At 41.4% G+C, this 22,425-nt stretch overlaps 1 protein-coding gene across 5 annotated transcripts in view; it reads left to right on the forward strand.

Moving 5' to 3' along the window:
* Positions 1 to 670: 670 nt before the first annotated feature.
* The window catches only part of vtg3 (vitellogenin 3, phosvitinless), a 34,281-nt gene continuing 12,526 nt past the window's right edge, over positions 671 to 22,425 (forward strand). For all 5 annotated transcript variants that reach the window (XM_039002063.1, XM_039002062.1, XM_039002061.1 and 2 more), the window contains exons 1-25: positions 671 to 786; positions 872 to 892; positions 996 to 1,147; positions 1,378 to 1,629; positions 1,744 to 1,905; positions 2,060 to 2,208; positions 2,817 to 2,967; positions 3,117 to 3,274; positions 4,458 to 4,623; positions 5,006 to 5,137; positions 5,368 to 5,586; positions 5,978 to 6,195; positions 6,289 to 6,386; positions 6,518 to 6,642; positions 6,726 to 6,824; positions 6,945 to 7,064; positions 7,226 to 7,415; positions 7,519 to 7,606; positions 9,539 to 9,724; positions 9,825 to 9,960; positions 10,051 to 10,219; positions 10,563 to 10,672; positions 10,768 to 10,863; positions 11,094 to 11,306; positions 15,612 to 15,757. In XM_039002063.1, coding sequence (XP_038857991.1) covers positions 747 to 786; positions 872 to 892; positions 996 to 1,147; positions 1,378 to 1,629; positions 1,744 to 1,905; positions 2,060 to 2,208; positions 2,817 to 2,967; positions 3,117 to 3,274; positions 4,458 to 4,623; positions 5,006 to 5,137; positions 5,368 to 5,586; positions 5,978 to 6,195; positions 6,289 to 6,386; positions 6,518 to 6,642; positions 6,726 to 6,824; positions 6,945 to 7,064; positions 7,226 to 7,415; positions 7,519 to 7,606; positions 9,539 to 9,724; positions 9,825 to 9,960; positions 10,051 to 10,219; positions 10,563 to 10,672; positions 10,768 to 10,863; positions 11,094 to 11,306; positions 15,612 to 15,757 — 3,596 coding nt within the window. In that variant the 5' untranslated portion in view covers positions 671 to 746. The remainder of the gene's footprint in view (positions 787 to 871; positions 893 to 995; positions 1,148 to 1,377; positions 1,630 to 1,743; positions 1,906 to 2,059; positions 2,209 to 2,816; positions 2,968 to 3,116; positions 3,275 to 4,457; positions 4,624 to 5,005; positions 5,138 to 5,367; positions 5,587 to 5,977; positions 6,196 to 6,288; positions 6,387 to 6,517; positions 6,643 to 6,725; positions 6,825 to 6,944; positions 7,065 to 7,225; positions 7,416 to 7,518; positions 7,607 to 9,538; positions 9,725 to 9,824; positions 9,961 to 10,050; positions 10,220 to 10,562; positions 10,673 to 10,767; positions 10,864 to 11,093; positions 11,307 to 15,611; positions 15,758 to 22,425) is intronic.

Below are 22,425 nucleotides of genomic sequence, written 5' to 3' on the forward strand. Positions count from 1 at the left end.
TGTGTCAAGAGTCCTTTATCCTCTTTCATCAATGACCCGTTTTCGACAACTGGCCTGAAATTGTCTGGATGTCTTTTGGATGGTGGACCATTCTTGATACACAGAGGAAACTGTTGAGCGTGAAACAACGCTGCACCTGGCATCTACTAGCATACCCTGTTCAAATGCACTTAAATATTTAGTCTTACCCATTCACCCTCTGAATTGCACACAAGCCATGTCTCAATTTTATCAAGGCTTAAAAAGCCTTCTTTAACCTGTTTCCTCCCCTTCATTACACTGATTGAATTGGAATTAATACCAATAAGGGATCATAGCTTTCACCTGGTTAGTCTATGTCATGGAAAGCACAGGTGTTCCTAATGTTGTGTACATTCTGTGAATATATTATTTGTGCAAGCAGCACACTTTGTGCATTCAAATAAGGTCAAAGACGTTGAATTTTAAACAATTCTTTGTAATATACAATATGTGAGTTTCACAAAGCACTGATTATTAGTGTCCATTTTAGGTCACTGTTTATTTTTCCTGAAATGTCCTCCTTTTGCATGTCATACTGACCACTGTCAATGTCACTGGTTACACTCATCTGACACACCTTTGCCCCCTTGTTACTTTATGTCCCTCATTGTTGCCAAAGATGTGCTGTGCAGACACTGGGTCATGTACTCGTATAGTCATTGTGAACATAGCATTGCATATAAAAGGAAACGCTGAGCTGCAGGATCCCACTCCTGGATTTAACCATGTGGTGGTTCTTTCTTTGTCACCTTGTGGCCTTGGCCGGTAAGTGTGTTAAAAATATGAAAATAATTTTTAATTAGCTAATTATGACACTTTTTGAATCTTTTTTTTCATTTTTTCATTTCAGCATGTGACCATATCAGTTATGGTGAGTTCTTTATCAAGTGATTTGAAATGTATCATTTAAAACTAACGCTACATTCAAATGAGCATGTTTTCATGAATAATTCTATATCAATGATGTATTGTAGAGCCTGGCTTGAACCCTAAGAAAACCTATGAGTACAAATATGAGGGAATGGTGAATATTGGGCGTGGCATGCCAAACCTTGCAGAGTCTGGCGTGAGACTCATGTGCAAAGTCAAGATCATTGGTGTGTCTGCACAAAAATTCCTTCTCCGGGTATGCATTCAATTAAAATTACCAATTCAAGGTACTTCATAGGCCTTTACCTCATTTTCAGAAGCGAAATATACTGCATGTGTTATTTTAAGGATCTACATTTCTTTTGATGAACATAAAATGTGTCAATATCCTGAGAATTTAAACAAACTCATTTGACAATGTTTTATTTAATCGTAAATAAACAATTCATTCTACCTGGTGATCCAATTATATTTTCTTGTTTTAAGGTTTCAAACTTGAACTTCGAGGAGTTCAATGGCATCCCAGGGAAGAATGCATTTGTTACGTCACCAAAGCTTACCAAACGGATTGCTGCCGAGCTCAGCAAACCCTTCATGTTCGAGTACGCCAAGGGACGGGTTGGTGACATTCGCACCTCTGCTGAAGTATCTGACACCATCGTCAATATTGTGAGAGGCATACTTGGGTTTTTCCAAGTCACAGTCAAGACCACCCAAAGAGTGTATGAGCTGGAGGAGGTAACTAAAACAGGTTTTACATAAACAATGCTTACGTTATATTGCATTTTCATCTGTAAAGAAATTGCAGAGAGCACTGTTAATGTGAGGTTTATTCTACGTATTTGTTATCAGGTTGGGATCCATGGATTGTGCCAGAGTACCTATGCCAATGAGGAGGATGCCAACTCCCAAGAATTGTCAGTCACCCAAATTGTTGACATTAATAACTGCAAAAAAAAGGCAGCCATTTACAGAGGAATGGCACTTGCTGTCGACAACAAACTTTCCAAAGAGGTTTGTCTTTCCAATCCATAAACCTATATGTCAACATGCACAATTCTATTTAAATGAGTATACAGTGCCAATACTACAGAGACCATCGAGGTAAATTGTATACTTTAACAGTCACTCACTTTCAATCATTTTTGTATTCTTTCACGTCATCTAGAGAGGTGACTCTGTCATTTCAACAGTGAGATATGTCTACACAGTGAAACCAACAGTTGACGGAGGCCTGATCAAGAAGGCTCATGCCTTGGAGCGCCAGCATTTCTCCCCATTCAACGTGAAAGGGGGGAACTCCAAACTGCAAGCCATGTATGACAAATTTCATTGTTTTCTTTCATTTCACTATATAAAATTGGGTGTCTGAAAATGAGAACCACCTGGTAGTTGGAGGACTCGAAAGAGATCCCACGGTTAGAGGCGTAATGACTAAACACCAACATACAGAATAATAGGTGAAAGTGGTTTATTTGCCATGTACACACTAAGGATGCGTTTACACAGGCAGCCCAACTCTGATAATTGATGAAATCCACTAATTGGTCTTTTGACCAATAAGATCTTTTGCCAATAATTAAGCAAACAATAACAATTGGGCTTCCTTAGTGAAAACACAGCCTAACACTAAGTTATGTGAAGGAATGTCCAGAAGGAGATGTCCAGACGTGAGTTATAGGGCTGCAATTACACAGGCAGCCCAATTCAGTTTTCTTGCCCGATTATTGGCAAAAGAGCTGATCTTATTGGTCAAAAGACAAATTAGTGATAAAAAAAGATGAGAATTTGGCTGCCTGTAAACACAGCCTTAGATGAAATGCACCGAAGAGGTCTTGGGGCTACAGTGAGGAACAAACCAGGATGACCAATTACCTGCCAAAATGTGTATGTGTAAGGTGCTATTCGTGTTGACTCTCCTTTAGGAAAGAGCTTGTGCTGCTCAGGGTAACTGACACAGTGGTGACCCCTACTGTTGGTCCCATGATTAGCCGAGGGAATCTGGTTTACAAGTTTGTGAAAGCGTTGGCCCAAATCCCCATTTTGATGAAGAAGTTGGATGATCCAGTGCCCAAGGTAAAGAACAGCGTATCAATAATACTCAAAACTTGCTCGAAAATGTTTTTTTCCCCCTCACCCTGTCATGAAGATGTTTATGGCTCATGATTATTTACTGCTAACATGTGATATGCCACAAACACATGCAACCACATTGTTGTTCACAGATTGCAGACATGATCAAACGTTTGGCCCAAGCGAACATCTACCAGACAGACAGTACAACAAGTGAGGATGTTGTTTTTCTTTACCAACTCCTGCGTGTGACATCGCTAGAAAACCACGAGGTTCTGTGGAAACAGCTCTCAGGGAATGATGAACACAGGTGCATATTCATGTTTATTAAATGTATAATCATATTTATGACACTACCGTTCAAAAGTTTGGGGTCACCTAGAAATGTCCTTGTTTTTTTGTCCATTAAAATGACATCAAATTGATCAGAAATACAGTGTAGACATTGTTAATGTTGTAAATGACTATTGTAGCTGGAACTCTGGGATGCTGGCCTTCTAGGCAGAGTTCCTCTGTCCAGTGTCTGTGTTCTTTTGCCCATCTCAATCTTTTATTTTTATTGGCCAGTCTGAGCCATGGCTTTTTCTTTGCAACTCTGCCTAGAAGGCCAGCATCCCGGAGTTGCCTCTTTGCTGTTGACGTTGAGACTGGTGTTTTGCGGGTACTATTTAATGAAGCTGCCAGTTAAGGACTTGTGAGGTGTCTGTTTCTCAAACTAGACACCGTAATGTACTTGTCCTCCCGCTCAGTTGTGCACCCGGGGCCTCCCACTGCTCTTTCAGTTCTGGTTTGAGCCAGTTTGCTTTGTTCTGTGAAGGGGGTAGTACACAGCGTTGTACGAGATCTTCAGTTTCTTGGCAATTTCTCGCATGGACTAGCCTTTGTTTCTCAGAACAAGAATAGACTGACGAGTTTCAGAAGAAAGGTCTTTGCTTCTGGCCATTTTCAGCCTGTAATCAAACCCACAAATGCTGATGCTCCAGATACTCAACTAGTCTAAATAAGGCCAGTTTAATTGCTTCTTTAATCAGAACAACAGTTTTCAGCTGTGCTAACATAATAGCAAAAGGGTTTTCTAATGATCAACTAGCCTTTTAAAATGATACACTTGGATTAGCTGACACAACGTGCCATTGGAACACAGGAGTGATGGTTGCTGATAATGGGCCTCTGTACGCCTATGTAGATATTCCATTAAAAATGTACCGTTCCCAGTTACAATAATCATTTACAACATTAACAATGTCTACACTTTATTTCTGATCAATTTGATGTTATTTTAAACAAAAACAAATGTTTTTCAAACAAGGACATTTCTAAGTCGCCCCAAACTTTTGAACGGTAGTGTGTAGATATAGGCACATTTTTATATTAATTTAAACATTCTATGGTTTCCATTGTAAACATTTCTATGTTAAGTGTAATATATCAAAGGATTGCCTATGTTTCCTACAATGTGAGTTTTTTTTATTGTCATCCTTCTCTCTTGTCAGACGATGGCTTTTGGACACGATTGTTGAAGTTGCAGACGCAAGAGTTCTCAAATTCCTGAAGAACAGATTCCAAGCCGGTGATGTATCAGCCAACGAGGCTGGACAAACACTTCTGATCGCTTTTAATCATTTAGCAGCAGAGACTGACTTGCTGGAGATGGCCAAGGTGATTGTCTTGGTTGGAGGTGTAACATACAGTTATTTAAATTGCATATGTTTATAAGAACTGAGGTTGGGGCATTCGTATACTTTAGTTTAACTTTTACGTATGCTGGTATTACATAGTTCACATGGCATATCACTCCCACTGTCTGGCTACTGTAAAACATGGAACTGGAATCCCACCGTACTAATACACAGACTGGATTTTGGCATAATGTTCACTATATTACAGGAGGTATTGTTATACGGTAGAAAGACAAAGAGTACATTGTCCCTACATGGGCTTATGGACCATTTAACTTTTTTTTTTACACTAGATGACAAAATCATGTGGTCGATGTGATGTGTTCAGAGTGATTCATAATCTATCAATCGTCCCTCTGTAGGAGTTTCTGTCCATGCCCTTCAGTAAGTCCCACCCAATGCTGTGGAACACTGTGGTGCTGTCCTATGGATCACTGGTCTACAGGTACTGTACCTATGAGTATGGTCCGTCTTGCCCGGTGGCAGTTGTTCAGGTAATAGGCTACATTACCATTGCATTACTTACTGGTAAAGAAACCAAATGCATAAGCTATGTTCCAGTTTATTCTGGTTATATGACAGAAGATGGAATTGTGAATGTTATAACTACTGCTGCGTTAATCTTGTGTAGCGTTGCTGTTGTTCAGACTCATTCTGTATAGATATTAGCTGCAAATCACTGCGGATTAGAGAATTCAAGATGTGACACGTCTGTCTCAAACAGCCCCTGTTGGACATGGTGATCGATGGCCTGAAGAGAAACAGTGAACTGGACATGTTGCTAGCCCTGAAGGCCATTGGGAATGCTGGCCACCCCTCCAGCATTAAGACCATCAGGCGCTTCCTCCCCGGAGTGTCTGCCACTCCTGTGACCCTCCCAGCCCGTGTGCTAAGTGCAGCCGTGCAGTCTCTGAGACACCTGGCAGTCAGAGACCCCCACAGCGTTAGTAGTAGCAGTAGTTTGGTTTATTTCATTGTGTACACATTCACAACTAAACGCTGAATTCAGAATACAAACAAGAAAAGAAAAAGGTGATAATATTTAGGAAGTGCGTCATAGATATTGTGGTTCTGGTGTCAGAGTTGAATTGGTGTCATTAACATTTCGACATACTCACACTCACATTAGGATATCAAGTCAATTCCCAAAGTGAAAATTAATTAAATACCTCATTGACAAATATGCAACTGAGTATCTATTGATTTACTAAATTGACTTTATATCAGATGAAATGATAACCAGTTGACATACAGTCGGATTTTGTATTAGTCCCAGTCTAATCTCTTTGATAATATGACTTTAGCTACTGTATGTCTTACGTATGTGCTTTCAGGTCCAGGACATCACAGTGAGCCTGTTTGTGCAGAGGCACCTTCCCACTGAGATCCGTATGTTGGCATGTATGATCCTGTTTGAAACTAAGCCACCTTTGGCTTTGGTGTCTACAGTGACTGAATTCCTATTGGAGGAGGCTGACATGCATGTGGCTAGCTTTTCTTACTCTCTCATTAGGAGCATTGCCAAATCAAGCACTCCGGACAACCACTTCCTGTGAGTGTTTTTATCTGGGAAGAGTGACATTTGTTCTGTCAATGCTTCTGATTATGCATTTCAACTATGGCTGTTTTGTTATCTTTGTTAAAGCTCAACAGCCTGCAATGTCGCTGAGAAAATCCTGGCCCCTAAATTTGGTCGTGTCAGTTACCACTACAGCAAAGCTATGCGCCTAGATTGGTTTAATGGTAAGTTCAAAGGACCTGTAAGCGGCATGGGTTTACTTTGAGAACATACAGTATATGAAAGGCTGAGGAAACTGTTTTCTTCGCTCATCAGCAAAAAACATTGACTGATCACATATCTCTTGAATATCCAGACGACTTCTTGATTGGTACAGCCACTGAGATCTTCATGCTGAAAAATGCTGCAAGCTACATCCCAACAGAAATAGTGACTAAAGGGAAATTCCATTTCATTGGCAAAATATTACAACTTGTGGAGGTAATGTTCATATTAATTGTTTTGTACTTGTTCTGTTTCATGCTGAAGTAAAACATTATTTGACTATTGTTTGTGTCATAAAGCTTGGTTTCCGTGCTGATGGAATTAAGGAACTGTTTAGACAGAACATTCAAGTTAACGGCCATCTCAGCTACACTGACTTCGAGGCCATATTCAAAGTGGTGAGTTCATGACTTTTCAAAACGCATACTGCACTGTTGAGGGCACTAAAAAAGTGCCCTCAAATGTACTGTATCATTCCTTCAAACTAAACTTTGTTCTATTGAATCATCTTCTTTCAGCTGCAAGATTGGCAGACATTGCCCGAGGATAAGCCTCTTTTGTCTGCCTATACACGAATCTTTGGTCAAGAGTTCTTCTTCGCGGATTTGAACAAGGACTTAATTCAGAGTATTATCAAGGTGAGATTTCTACAGTCAATCAAGTATTGCATGTTACTCAGTATAACATCATGTCCCTCTCTATCCACTCTGGGCAATAACAAAACCTCATGATACACATTTCCTGTGGTCTCCATAAGCTGTTACACACTGTGCTCTTCTGCCACGGTATCTCCATGCAGACTGTCAGTCCATCTGCAGGCAAAAAGAGCCCAGTCTGGAGAATGATTGAAAATCTTCAGAAGGGGATGTCATGGCACTGGACCAAGGCCTTCCTTATGTTTGAGACCCGTTACATCCAAGCCACCTCCCTCGGTCTCCCACTGGAAATCAGCAAATATTATAACACAGTAACAACCATTACCGTCAATGGTAAACATTGAATACCAAGGCCATTTTAATTCCAAAGCAGAATACCATTTTTTAAATAAATATATACATAATCAATAAAACGCAAACATTTTCTCTTATGTAGCTGAGGCTGCAATCAGCCCACCACTGACTGATCGCCTGGGACAATTGTTGACCTCAGATGTTTCACTAGTGACTGATGGATTTGCTGGGTAATATATGTATTTATGTTTTGGTAGCTGGGGCAGTCAAAGTCCTTGCATATTTGTATGTTTCTTGTAAAGGATTGTGAGAAAAGAGAGGTAGTGCTAGAGTAGTGGGTTGCTTGCTGCACTACCAAGTAAGTGTGATCGGGAGGCACTGAGGGCAGCGGCTTACACAGCTTGACCACCCCAGGCCTCGGCAAGTATTTATTCAATATTTTGCATCATATTATGAGAAGAACAATACTATGAGGAACCCTCCCAGATCAATGGCTTCAGGGCTCAATTATTGTTCAATGCTATTACAGTGAGGGGAAAAAAGTATTTGATCCCCTGCTGATTTTGTACGTTTTCCCACCGACAAAAAATGATCAGTCTATAATTTTAATGGTAGGTTTATTTGAACAGTGAGAGACAGAATAACAACAAAAATTCAGAAAAACGCATGTCAAAAATTGTCTAAATTGATTTTCATTTTAATGAGGGAAATAAGTATTTGACCCCTCTGCAAAACATGACTTATTACTTGGTGGCAAAACCCTTGTTGGCAATCACAGAGGTCAGATGTTTCTTGTAGTTGGCCACCAGGTTTGCACACATCTCAGGAGGGATTTTGTCCCACTCCTCTTTGCAGATCTTTTCCAAGTCATTAAGGTTTCGAGGCTGATGTTTGGCAACTCGAACATTCAGCTCCCTCCACAGATTTTCTATGGGATTAAGGTCTGGAGACTGGCTAGGCCACTCCAGGACCTTAATGTGCTTCTTGAGCCACTCCTTTGTTGCCTTGGCCGTGTGTTTTGGGTCATTGCCATGCTGGAATACCCATCCACGACCCATTTTCAATGCCCAGGCTGAGGGAAGGAGGTTCTCACCCAAGATTTGATGGTACATGGCCCCGTCCATCGTCCCTTTGATGCGGTGAAGTTGTCCAGTCCCCTTAGCAGAAAAACACCCCCAAAGCATAATGTTTCCACCTCCATGTTTGACGGTGGGGATGGTGTTCTTGGGGTCATAGGCAGCATTCCTCCTCCTCCAAACACGGCGAGTTGAGTTGATGCCAAAGAGCTCCATTTTGGTCTCATCTGACCACAACACTTTCACCCAGTTGTCCTCTGAATCATTCAGATGTTCATTGGCAAACTTCAGACGGGCATGTATATGTGCTTTCTTGAGCAGGGGGACCTTGCGGGCGCTGCAGGATTTCAGTCCTTCACGGCGTAGTGTGTTCCCAATTGTTTTCTTGGTGACTATGGTCCCAGCAGCCTTGAGATCATTGACAAGATCCTCCCGTGTAGTTCTGGGCTGATTCCTCACCTTTCTCATGATCATTGCAACTCCACAAGGTGAGATATTGCATGGAGCCCCAGGCAGAGGGAGATTGACAGTTCTTTTGTGTTTCTTCCATTTGTGAATAATCGCACCAACTGTTGTCACCTTCTCACCAAGCTGCTTGGCGATGGTCTTGTAGCCCATTCTAGCCTTGTGTAGGTCTACAATCTTGTCCCTGACATCCTTGGAGAGCTCTTTGGTCTTGGCCATGGTGGAGAGTTTGGATTCTGATTGATTGATTGCTTCTGTGGACAGGTGTCTTTTATACAGGTAACAAACTGAGATTAGGAGCACTCCCTTTAAGAGTGTGCTCCTAATCTCAGCTCGTTACCTGTATAAAAGACACCTGGGAGTCAGAAATCTTTCTCATTGAGAGGGGTCAAATACTTATTTCCCTCATTAAAATGCAAATAAATTTAGAACATTTTTGACATGCGTTTTTCTGGATTTTTTGTTGCCATTCTGTCTCTCACTGTTCAAATGAACCTACCATTAAAATTATAGACTGATCATTTCTTTGTCAGTGGGCAAACGTACAAAATCAGCAGTGGATCAAATACTTTTTTCCCTCACTGTATAACTGATTGTGTTTTATATGTAATTTTGCTGCAGTTTCTCCAAGGACCAATTTGTCTTCCATGGGATAAACACTGACATTTTCCAGTGTGGTGTGGAACTGAAGAGTAAAACAGTAGTTGCCATGCCATGGGAAATCAGCATGAAAATGAACATCAAACAAAATACATTTGAAATTGACCTTCCTGCTTGCAAAGAGGAGACTAAGCTTTTCTCAGTCAAGTATGTTTCTCACATTTCATTACACCTGTCAAAAACAATATTTTACGTGTCGAAATGGATAGTAATTTAACAGATGCTAGATTTCTTTTTGTTACAATAGGTTTGACGTATATGCGGTCTCAAGGAATATTGAGGAGCCATCACTTGCTAAAATGACCCCAATGATGCCTGACTCTATTGAGGCTAATGAGGATATAGAGCCACCTAAGCAAAGCTATTTGACCTCTGGACAAAAGGTACAACCACTCTCCAAGGCAAAGATTATTACACGCAAAGTAAGATAGATATGTGTGCACTCCTAATATGCTTTCTTTTTTGCTAAATAGATTGTCAAATTTGACACTTACCATCCACAAGTAAAGGTGTGTGCAGAGGCTAACATCTATGGGGCAGCTTTCTGTGTTGAGTCAGAGGCAACGAGATCACACTACATTGATGAATACCCCCTTTACTACTTCTTGGGATACACCAACTTTGCATATACAATTCAACCAGGTAACAGCATATACAAGTATAAAGTATGACATAATATGCCTTTTCTTGTACATTGTTTTGGACTGTCATTTATTAAGCCTTATTGGATGTGCCAGGAACTGGTCCAGTGGTAGTGCTGCCGACCCCGGACGGCACATCAGCCCTGTGGCAGGGTTCAGTCCTTGCTTACACCTTACTTAACTGGACCTATTCTATACATCCCTCTAATCTATCTTTGCCTTTCATTCTTTCACAATAAAGCAAAAAACATTTGAAAAGAAAATGGAATTCCATTTTAAAAAACAATCCTCATTAGATTTCATAAGTGTGACTATATAATCGAATTCCTCTCTTTCATTATCAGTCCAGTCCAACAAACCTGTTGACAAGATTCACATTGAGATGAACGCCAGCCCAACCAAGGACCCAGTTAGTGTCCGCCACCTGCTTGACACCCTGCGGAGGCTTTCCAAGGTACTTGGTCATGGTTGTACTGTCATGATCTGCACACATGCATTGCTAAGTTCATACAGTATGTGACCATTTCTACTCTATTTTTGTGTTTGCAGGACGCAACCAATAGTTTCCATCTCTCCTCTGGTTCCTCAAGCAGCAGAACGTCTCATCAAGCAAGCTTCAAAGCCAAAGAAGCTTCTGCTTCTGAGGTAGGGCTATGGCTGAAGTGCACCACTGACTACTGTAACTTTTTGTTGTGGTTGTTGTTTTAAGGGGGGGTGTATTCAATCTCAATAAATATTCAAAGACAGTTTCATTACTGTCTGCATTATTTCAGACATGGCGACAGTATTATGTATTTCACTCTGAAACCTAGTTGTGTTTACAAAACAGTGATGGTGGTATAAAGACCTTTGTGCCTTCTTGTACTCCTCCTCAGGCTTGGAATGCCAATCCTGAACCATTGTTCACCATCAAGGTTCTGGCCATGAGTGGCAAGACAAAGCCAGAGGGTTACGAAGCAGCTGCTTACTACACTCCTGCTGCCCAGATGGACAACACCCAGTTGATCGTGTCTCAGGTTGGGGAGGATGCCAACTGGAAGTTGTGCACAGATGCTAATGTGGATAAGGTCCGGCAGGAGCAGCTAAAGGTAATCAGGGTTGGGTAGGTTACCTTCTAAATGTACTCTGTTACTAGTTAACAGTCCAAAATTGTAATCAGTAACTTAACTTTTTGATTACTCAAACTCGGTAACGTAATCTGATTACATTGAGTTAATTTGAGATTACTTTCCCCGTAAGAAACATTAGAAGAAGACAAAAATGTATGCTACCAATTGAACAACATCTATTGCAGGATAAATCAATGTTAAAGTTTACATAGCTGGCAATACATGGAAGTTAAATATTACTTTACGGGTTGGTAATGTAGGCTTATTCTAACCCATCGCTTTCTACTACATATAAACTACACGTTTAAATTATATCTTTACATTGAAAACCAAAGTCTATCAGAATTCCAGTCATTCCAATAAATGATATGCTCCTTGATAGATTAGCCAAATTGTTCATATTTTTTTATTTCACATTTATTTAACCAGGTAAGCCAGTTGAGAACAAGTTCTCATTTACAAATGCAACCTGACCAAGATAAAGTAAAGCAGTGCGACAAAAACAACAACACAGAGTTACATGTAAATAACACAATAGAAAAATCTATGTACAGTGTGTGCAAATGTAGAAGAGTAGTGCAAGTAGAGATACTGGGCTGCAAAAGAACAAGAGGATAAATAACAATATGGGGATGAGGTAGTTGGGTGTGCTATTTACAGATTGGCTGTGTACAGGTACAGTGATCGGTAAACTGCTCTGACAGCTGATGCTTAAATTTAGGCAGTTTAAATTTGCATCGTGCAGCACAATCTCCAAAAAGTTCTGGGACACTGTAAAGTCCATGGAGCATAAGAGCACCTCCTCCCAGCTGCCCACTGCACTGAGTTTAGGAAACACCGTCACCACCGATAAATCCACGATAATTGAACATTTCAATAAGCATTTTTCTACGGCTGGCCATGCTTTCCACCTGGCTACCCCTACCCTGGTCAACTGCCCTGCACCCCCCACAGCAACTTGCCCAAGCCTCCCCCATTTCTCCAGCACCCAAATCCAGATAGCTTATGTTCTGAAAGAGCTGCAAAATCTGGACTCTTACAAATCAGCAGGGCTAGACAATCTGGATCCTCTCTTTCTAAAATTATCAGCCAAAAACATTGCAACCCCTATTACTAGCCTGTTCAACCTCTCTTTCGTATCGTCTGAGATCCCCAAAGATAGAAAAGCCACCGCAGTCATCCCCCTCTTCAAAGTGGGAGACACTCTAGACCCAAACTGTTACAAACCTATATCTATCCTACCCTGCCTTTCTAAGGTCTTCGAAAGCCAGGTTAAAAACCAGATCACCGACCATTTCGAATCCCACCATACCTTCTCCGCTATGCAATCTGGCTCCCGAGCTGGTCATGGGTGCACCTCAGCCACGCTAAAGGACCTAAACGATATCACAATCACCATCGATAAAAGACAGTACTGTGCAACCGTCTTCATCGACCTGGCCAAGGCTTTCGACTCTGTCAATCACCACATTCTTATCGGCAGACTCAACAGTCTTGGTTTCTCAAATGACTGCCTCGCCTGGTTCACCAACTACTTCTAAGACAGAGTTCAGTGTGTCAAATCGGAGGGCCTGTTGTCCAGACCTCTGGCAGTCTCTATGGGGGTGCCACAGGGTTCAATTCTCGGGCCGACTCTTTTCTCTGTATACATCAATGATGTCACTCTTGCTGCTGGTGATTCTCTGATCCACCTCTACGCAGACGATACCGTTCTGTGTACTTCTGGCCCTTCTTTGTACACTGTTAACTAACCTCCAGATGAGCTTCAATACCATACAACTTTCCTTCCGTGTCCTCCAACTGCTCTTATATACAAGTAAAACTAAATGCATGCTTTTCAACCGATCGCTACCAGCACCTGCCCGCCCGTCCTGCATCACTAGTCTGGACGGTTCTGACTTAGAACATGTGGACATCTACAAATGCCCAGGTGTCTGGTTAGACTGTAAACTCTACTTCCAGACTCACATTAAGTATCTACAATCCAAAATTAAATCTAGAATCTGCTTCCTATTTCGCAACAAAGCCTCCTTCACTCATGCTGCCAAACATACCCTCGTAAAACTAACTATCCTACCGATCCTCGACTTCGGCGATGTCATTTACAAAATAGCCTCCAACACTCTACTCACAGTGCCATCCGTTTTGTCACCAAAGCCCCATATACTACCCAGCACTGCAACCTCTATGCTCTCGTTGGCTTGCCCTCGCTTCATATTCGTCACCAAACCCACTGGCTCCAGGTTATCTATAAGTCTTTGCTAGGTAAAGCCCCATCTTATCTCAGCTTACTGGTCACCATAGTAGCACCCACCCGTAGCACGCGGTCCAGCAGGTATATTTCACTGGTCACCCCCAAAGCCAATTCCTCCTTTGGCCGCCTTTCCTTCCAGTTCTCTGCTGCCAATGACTGGAACGAACTGAAAAAAATTACTGAAGCTGGAGACTTATATCTCCCACACTAACTTTAAGCACCAGCTGTCAGGGCAGCTCACAGATCACTGCACCTGTACATAGCCCATCTCTAAATAGCCCATCCAACTACCTCATCTCCATACTGTTATTTTTTATTTTTTGCTCCTTTGCACCCCAATATCTCTACTCGCACATTCATCTTCTGCACATTTTTCACTCCAGTGTTTAATTGCTCAATTGTAATTATTTCGACGCTATGGCCTATTTATTGCCGTACCTCCCTTGTCTTACCTCATTTGCACACACTGTTTATAGACTTTTTTTCTATTGTGTTATTGACTGTATGTTTTATTCCATGTGTAACTATGTTGTTGTTTGTGTCGCACTGCTTTGCTTCATCTTGGCCAGGTCGCAGTTGTAAATGAGAACTTGTTCTCAACTAGCCTACCTGGTTAAATAAAGGTGAAATAAAAAAATATATATATACCTTGTTTGTTTACATTTACAATGTTTACAAACAAGGGAGGAAAACAAGCTTATGTTGGGTTCTTATGGAGTGTGACAGTTGAACTAAGCTCATGAGGCATTTACAAGTTTTATTCGTCAAGAATCAATGTATATATATATATATATATATATATATATATATATATATATTATTGTACATATAATGTATTAGTCCAAAAATGGATGTAGCAACTACATATTGCCCCTTTAAGTCTATCAAAAGTGTACGAATTTGAGCATGTGTCCATTAGGCCTATGTATTTTCTTTTCTTATCAGTATGAATTAGATTGGAATAAAGGTGGGCATTTTATTGCTCATAGGCTTGGATCCACACTATGTAGCTGTTCTAAGAGTGCATATTTCACTGGCTGTCCACTGGTTTCAAAAACAGTGATTGTTGTGCAAATTTAACTTCTTGAATTCAACCATTATTTGGTTCACATGCATATTTACATTTGTGAACAGCCATCCACAACAACCACAATCCGTAAGGCGCAAATAGCTAAATGAGAGAGCAGCAGTGTGATTCACATCAATGTGCTATGTAGATATCAATAATAATTGATATCCGTTTCGCCATAGACTACAACACTGCTGTTATCCTTACCTCCAAGCGTTTGTTCAAGTTGGATAATCTTTGTATGCCGGCAGTAGTCACACCATTGGAAGACATAGCTTGGACTGTAGACTACAAAAGTCTATTCCTGCTCTTTTCCCGCGATCCATCAAACACATTTGGTGTGTCATCATAGTGGTCTCGGACTTGTGGTCAGACACTCAGGTGGAACAAATGTACATTTGAATGTCAATTTAAAAAACACAGAAGTGACAAATATGTTTTTGCAAACATAATTTCTGAATTTAAAAGTGATCATCGAAGTAATCTAGTTTTTCAAAAGTATCTGTAATCTGATTACAATATTTTTGCTGGTAACGTAACAGATTACAGTTAACATTTTTTGTAATCCTTACATGTTACAGATTACATGTAATCTGTTACCCCCGCCCCCAACCCTGAAGGTTATAGGCAGTACAATCTAAGAAAAGAAGGTACTAACTAGAACCTAAAAGGTTCTTCAGCTGTCCCCATATGAGAACCGTTTGAAGAACCATTTTTTGGTTCCAGGTAGAACTCTTTTATGTTCCATGTAGAAATATTTCCCCAGAAGGTTCTACATGGAACCAAAAACAGTTCTACCTGGAACCAAAAAGGGTTCTCGTATCAGGAGAGCGGCAGAGCCCTTTTCGAACTCTAAATAGTGTAGATACAAGGTGGGAAGAGATATCTCTCAATAGGGATTGGAGAAACATGACATGTTAATTCAATGTGATGGCTTCATGTGTTCTCTTTTTCATGTTAGATGCACGTAAGATGGGGAGATGAGTGTCAGTCATATGAGATGTCTATGAAAACTGCCACCGCACATCTGCCTGGGTCCAAACCCACTCTGAAGGCCAAGATTCACTGGAAGACTGTTTCAGGGTACATGACAGAGGTTGGAAAAAGGTGAGACAAGCACACATTCAGTACACTGAAAAGTATATTCAGTTTCCCAAACCTACTGCAATCAGAGTAATGTATTAGCAGGTCGTGTGACTATTCACATTGTATATAAACGCTATTGGTTCCTTAATGAAAAACAACTTCACTTTTATGCTGATGACACTGTGATGTACTGACTCCTCTGTGAACCAGGCTATAGCCGATCTACAGACTGCATGTAATGTCATACAAAAAGCACTTGTTCACCTTAAACAAGTAGTTTGGAAAAAAGTTGTTTTCTAGAGAGCCCACAACATTGACTCCACTGATTTAACCATTTGGACCCCAATAGAATTATAGAATGCTGCTGTAGATTACTGAGAATTTTCAAGATTAAGCACATTTTCTCACAAATTTCAAATAAACAGACATAGCTCAAGAACAAAAAACAAATGACAATCACAAGTCAACTTAGGTTAAATATGACATCACATTAATGTCAATAGGAATAAAACCAATTTTGTCTCCCATTGTGTAAAGACACTCACTATCAAAAAACAATTAACACTCGAGTATTTAAATTGTACAACATTTCACCAAATTACTCATTCAAACTGTACCAACTATGATATATTATATTTATATTATTTATATATACAGTAGCAGTCAAAAGTTTGGACACCTACTCATTCAAGGGTTTTTCTTTATTTGTACTACTTTCTACATTGTAGAATAAAAAGTGTTAAACAAATCAAAATACATTTTATATTTGAGATTCTTCAAATAGAAATACGTTGCCTTGATGACAGCTTTGCACATTGGCCTTGGTCTGGAAGGTGACCAAGAACGTGATGGTCACACTGACAAAGCTCTAAAGTTCCTCTGTGGAGATGGGATAACCTTCCAGAAGAACAACCATCTCTACAGCAGTCCACCAATCAGGCCTTTATGGTAGTGTGGCCAGACGGAAGCCACTCCTCAGTATAAGTCACGACAGCCCGCTTCGTTTGCCAAAAAGGCACCTAAAGGACTCAGACCATGAGAAACAAGATTCTCTGGTCTGATGAAAACAAGATTGAACTCTTTGGCCTGAAAGCCAAGCGTCACATCTGGAGGAAACCTGGCACCATCCCTACGGTGAAGCAAGGTGGTGGCAGCATCATGCTGTATGGACTGGGAGACTAGTCAGGATCGAGGCAAAGATGAACAGAGCAAAGTACAGTGATCCTTGATGAAAACCTGCTCCAGTGTGCACAGGACCTCAGACTGGACCCTGAAAGGTTCACAGCAAAGGTTCACCTTCCAAAAGGACAACGACCCTAAGCACACAGCCAAGACAACACAGGAGTGGCTTCGGGACACGTCTCTCAATGTCCTTGAGTGGCCCAGCCAGAGCCCGGACTTGAACCCGATCAATCATCTCTGGAGAGAGCTTAAAATAGCTGTGCAGCAACGCTCCCCATCCAATCTGGCAGAATTTAGCCAAGAAGACTCAAGGCTGTAATCGCTGCCAAAGGTGCTTCAGCAAAGTATTGATTAAAGGATTGGTCTGAATACTTTATGTAAATGTGATAACTGTTTTTAATACATTTTCACACTAAAAATATATTTTTTGCTTTGTCATTATAGGGTATTGTGTGTAGCTTGATGAGGAAAAAAACTATTTAATCAATTTTAGAATAAAGCCGTAATGTAACAAATGTGGAAAACATCAAGGGGTACGAATACTTTCAGAATGCACTGTATATGTTATGGACAAAGTATATTTTACTTCAGTTATCTTTTTTTTTTGTCTAATCCTTCAGCTACCCACATTCCCTTCCATCTAGGTACCATATATTTTTCAACTGTGTTGTGATGTTTCACTAAAGATTTTAACCTTTCTATTCTTATAGTTTCTATGGATTGTAAATGAAATATTATTGATTGTGTTGTGACTTTACTTTCATTAATCTGAAGACTGTTATTTATCTAATCAACCTAAATATATTTTATTGTTACTGATTAAATGAATGATGTAACAATTAACTCATTAAGATCTGGGGCACCACGAAAGCGGTTCTTTAGAGTTTAATTTGTGAGATGATAACTCTATAAAGGTTTTCATAAACAGTCAACTTATTAAATCATAACCTCGTATCATATCATAATTCAGAACAGTCGTAACCTCCTTGTATCTGCTAAAACCCGAGTCTTACTTATGATTCAGTACTACACAAATTGGAATAATTATTTCTTTACTAGCTAACAGACAGAGACACTTCACGTTGTTACATTTAGAAACTACTCTCAATTATAGTAGTCCTGTACTTTGCACACAAACCGCCGCCCGCTTGGAGTAAGAAATCATTAATTTATTTACGTGAAAGGTCATATCTGTCAGAACTGGGCCACATTGGAAAGGGGGTTGGGTCTTTTCGTGGCATGCTTGTAAGGCTCTTATTGTCCAAAATGGTTCCGACAAGTCTCATACTGTTTGTAGTTGTCATGTAGTCCTGAACAGAACTACAGAGTTGATTCTCCTTCCGTTCGCTCTGGAAGATGCTTCTTTGAAGATAGGCTAGCCAGCCGTGTCAATGGTTCCCAGTGGGGTGATGAGAATAGCGTAATATGATGATTTGAACAGAGTAATGGAATGGTCCCACTTAAATTCGCTTTTCTAGATACTTTACTTAGGACAGCTAATCAGCCATACCAGTGATTGTCTGAGAGGTGACATTATCGTCTCTACCTCGTGTTGAGATTCAGAGTTCGAACCACTTTAAACATGAGCTGCAGCTCTACATCTCTCTGGTCTGATATGTTAATTTCGTTACCCATCATTTATGCAGTTTGTTCGAGAGGGGCGGTTCCGTCAGGCTGACACGCTCTCTGACCTCACTCAGGGGCGTGACTTGTCACTTGTAGAAAGTTATGTACAACTATTATCTCTTATGGCTCCTAAACTCATGTCCCACCCTTCACAAAAACACTTTCATAATTTTTCATGTTTCATGCACAACGCATGGGATGGACACTTTCCAAGTTAGTATTTCCTTTAAAACATGTTTTTTACATCACAAAATAACAACCAAAATGTAATTATTGTTCTTTAGATCGCCTCTGACCATATCCCTCGTTCAATGTTAGAAATATTTAGTCGGGAGTATGTGAAACAAAGTCACATTCCTCTGGTAAACATTGGAGAGAGATGCTGACTGTTGATTTACAACAGGGTGTGAGGTGTTAACCCCCACCAGTCCCCCCCCCCCCCTCTGCAGGTGAGAGGGGGTTTGGTTGAAGTTATTTATTGCAAAGCTGATCTGACCTATTCGGATCCTCACACAATAGTCATGACAGTCCCCCTCTGGTGGGTTCAATCTTGGAAGGATTCTACAAGTTGCAACCCACCAAAAGAATGGTCATGGGATGGCCTGGTTGTGGATCATCGTTCCGGACCGGTCGTCTAGTTGTCCAGACTGGTGGATCTAGGCAGTAACTTTGACAGACGTTAATAATGCACAACACTCACGCAATACGGTATTACATTTCTTCCCCAAATGAGCGGCGTCGGGGCACTTGTTTGTGGCAGTATCACTTCCTAAGTGTCAAAGAAAATGAAAATGAAATTAAGAATAAAACAAACAAAAAGATATACAAAACATAGTTACCACACCTTAATCATCTAATTGGACTCTATTCTATATACGTCCACGATCTTGTCATATTTACATTTAAGTCATTTAGCAGACGCTCTTATCCAGAGCGACTTACAGTAGAGTGCATACATTTCAATACATTATTTTTTACATATTTACATATTACATACATACATACATTTTACATACTGAGACAAGGATATCCCTACCGGCCAAACCCTCCCTAACCCGGACGACGCTATGCCAATTGTGCGTCGCCCCACGGACCTCCCGGTTGCGGCCGGCTGCGACAGAGCCTGGGCGCGAACCCAGCCCAGCCTGGGCGAGAACCCAGAGACTCTGGTGGCGCAGCTAGCACTGCGATGCAGTGCCCTAGACCACTGCGCCACCCATATCTAGGGTGATTCTACTTAGTGGTGTGTTAAGGCGCTATCCTAAGTTGGTAACTACATGATAAGTTATTACCAGCATGTGTGTTAACCATCAGAAGAGTGTTTTGGAGATTCGCTTCCACTAAGTGACTACTAACTCCTCTGTCGCTGTTATCAAGGGCAATTCGAATTGTTAGGTCTCAAACCTTCTTACTGACTGTGGCTGGACTGACCGTTGCTGGCATTGATATTAGTATCCAAGGGGACCAGCTAAGCTACCAATTTATTCCGTAATGTTATCCTACACATGATTAGAGTATTTAAATAGTTGCATTGTAGTTGAGACTATGCATGGCAAGGAGGGATTATTGTTACCATTTTTTGGGGGAGTTGCAAAGTCCACTGGACTTCTTTTATGACCAGTGTGGGACACCTCAGTGATATGGCAGATGTATTCTAAGGTTATCCCCGTCGAGAGGCTTGTCCACTCCTCTCTGTTCTCGTGGGGAAGTTTACAACTTCATTTGTTTCCTGATCGGGCGGCCTCGTACAGTGCTGCAAATAGCCCCGATCCACCCCCCACTGGCCTTGACGACGCTTACCATGAGTCTGGACTAGTAATCCCGCCCTTTGTGTCTCGGGACCTCCCCACCAGCGGTTGGTGTTGGTGTCCGAGGCACAAACGAAAAGATTGTGCCCTTTGTACGAGTTGTCAGCAGCCGCATTTTTTGTAGATTGGCTGTAACTCTTCTACCAAATCTCCTAGTGTTTGTGCTTCAAAACACTCAGTGGCTGACGTGGCCTGCCATTCGCCACAACATCTGCATGTGGCAACCGTTCCAGCACCTGCGAACTGAGACAAGGATATCTTTCGGCAATATTGCAGTTTTTCACCAGTTGGAGTCACCGGGTCAGTGGTGGGACTGACACCGTTAGTTTTATTGTAAGGGGTTTCAGTCCCACTCCAAGCAGAAAGCGTATCATCGGAAGCAGAGTCCACTCTGAAAGTTGATGCTTTGTTTCCTGATACGACCACAGTGCTTGTGGAAGTGTCTGAAGGACAAGAGAAGTTCATCTTAGCTATGGTATCGCATGACTCCAAGGAGGAGGGAAGTTGCTCACTCACAGAGAATGTTGGCTCAAAATATTGAAAATAATAGTCCATCAGGTTTGCTGATTGAATGTGACGAGATATCGTCATATCTTCTTGAGTCAGATTCTGCACCAAGAGGTATCGAAATGTCTTTTTCCCAAGGGGTCCTGTCAACAGATGCTCCTTGTGGATGACTGTGTTACAGCCAGCGTTAGGAGAAGACAGTGTGGTCAGTGGAGACGGCACGGTTACCTTTGACCACAATTGGTTGTTTTTCCAATCCATCAGAGAAACCAAACGATCCATCAAGTCTGCTCCGAGTAGCAGGTGTTCAGTGTTGAGGCTGGTAACATACACAGGGTGAATAAGCGAAACATCTTGGAAGTATACTTTTAGCGTTAGTCGCATTGTGAGAGGCGAGGTAGTCTGAGTTAACCCTCAAAGTTTGTCTTATCGTTCTGTTCTTAACCAACGTTACCTGGGTTCACAGCACTTTTGAGATCATTGTCAAGCCCGAATCAATTAGCGCATCATGGGTTAAGCAGTCTTTGAGTTCCGTTTTGTGGTCATATTCCCCACACAGTTGAGTGATTGTTCGCAATGGCGTAATGTATCATTTGTCTTCATGGTGAAAACAGATTGACTTATCAGAGTTTGAGTGCCAAATCTTTTCAGTTTCCTGAGGGGGAATAGGTTTTGTCATGCCCTCTTCACGACTGTCTTGGTGTGCTTGGACAATGTTAGTTTGTTGGTGATGTGGCCAGCAAGGAACTTGAAGCTCTCAACCTGCTCCACTACAGCCCCATCGATGAGAATGTGAGCATGCTCGGTCTTCCTATTGCTGTAGTCCACAATCATCTCCTTTGTCTTGATTACGTTAGGGGAGAGGTTGTTGTCCTGGCACAACACTGCCAGGTCTCTGACCTCCTCCCTATAGGCTGTCTCGTCGTTGTCATTGATCAGGACTACCACTGTTGTGTCATCGGCAAACTTAATGCCGATGGTGTTAGAGTCATACCTGGCCGTGCAGTCATGAGTGAGCAGGGAGTACAGGAGGGCACTGAGCAAGCACCCCTGAGGGGCCCCCGTGTTGAGGATCAGTGTGGCGAATGTGTTGTTACTAACCCTTACCACCTGGGGGCGGACCGTCAGGAAGTTCAGGATCCAGTTGCAGAGGGAGGTGTTTAGTTCCAGGGTCCTTAGCTTAGTGATAAGCTTTGAGGGCACTATGGTGTTGAAGCTGAGCTGTAGTCAATGAATAGCATTCTCACATAGGTGTTCCTTTTGTCCAGGTAGGAATGCAGAGATTATCCGTTCACCTACTCTGCATCTCACAATGACACGGCGGTAGGAACCAAAAATCTCAAATTTGGACACATCAGACCAAAGTACAGATTGCCACCGGTCTAATGTCAATTGCTCGTGTTTCTTGGCCCGAGCAAGTCTCTTCTTATTATTGGTGTCCTTTAGTAGTGGTTTCTTTGCAGCAATTTGACCATATAGGCCTGATTCACCTGATTCAGTCTCCTCTGAACAATTGATGTTGAGATGTGCCTGTTACTTCAACTCTGTGAAGCATTTATTTGGGCT

The sequence above is a fragment of the Salvelinus namaycush genome, chromosome 10, assembly GCF_016432855.1.
Source record: "Salvelinus namaycush isolate Seneca chromosome 10, SaNama_1.0, whole genome shotgun sequence".
Lineage (NCBI taxonomy): Eukaryota > Metazoa > Chordata > Actinopteri > Salmoniformes > Salmonidae > Salvelinus > Salvelinus namaycush.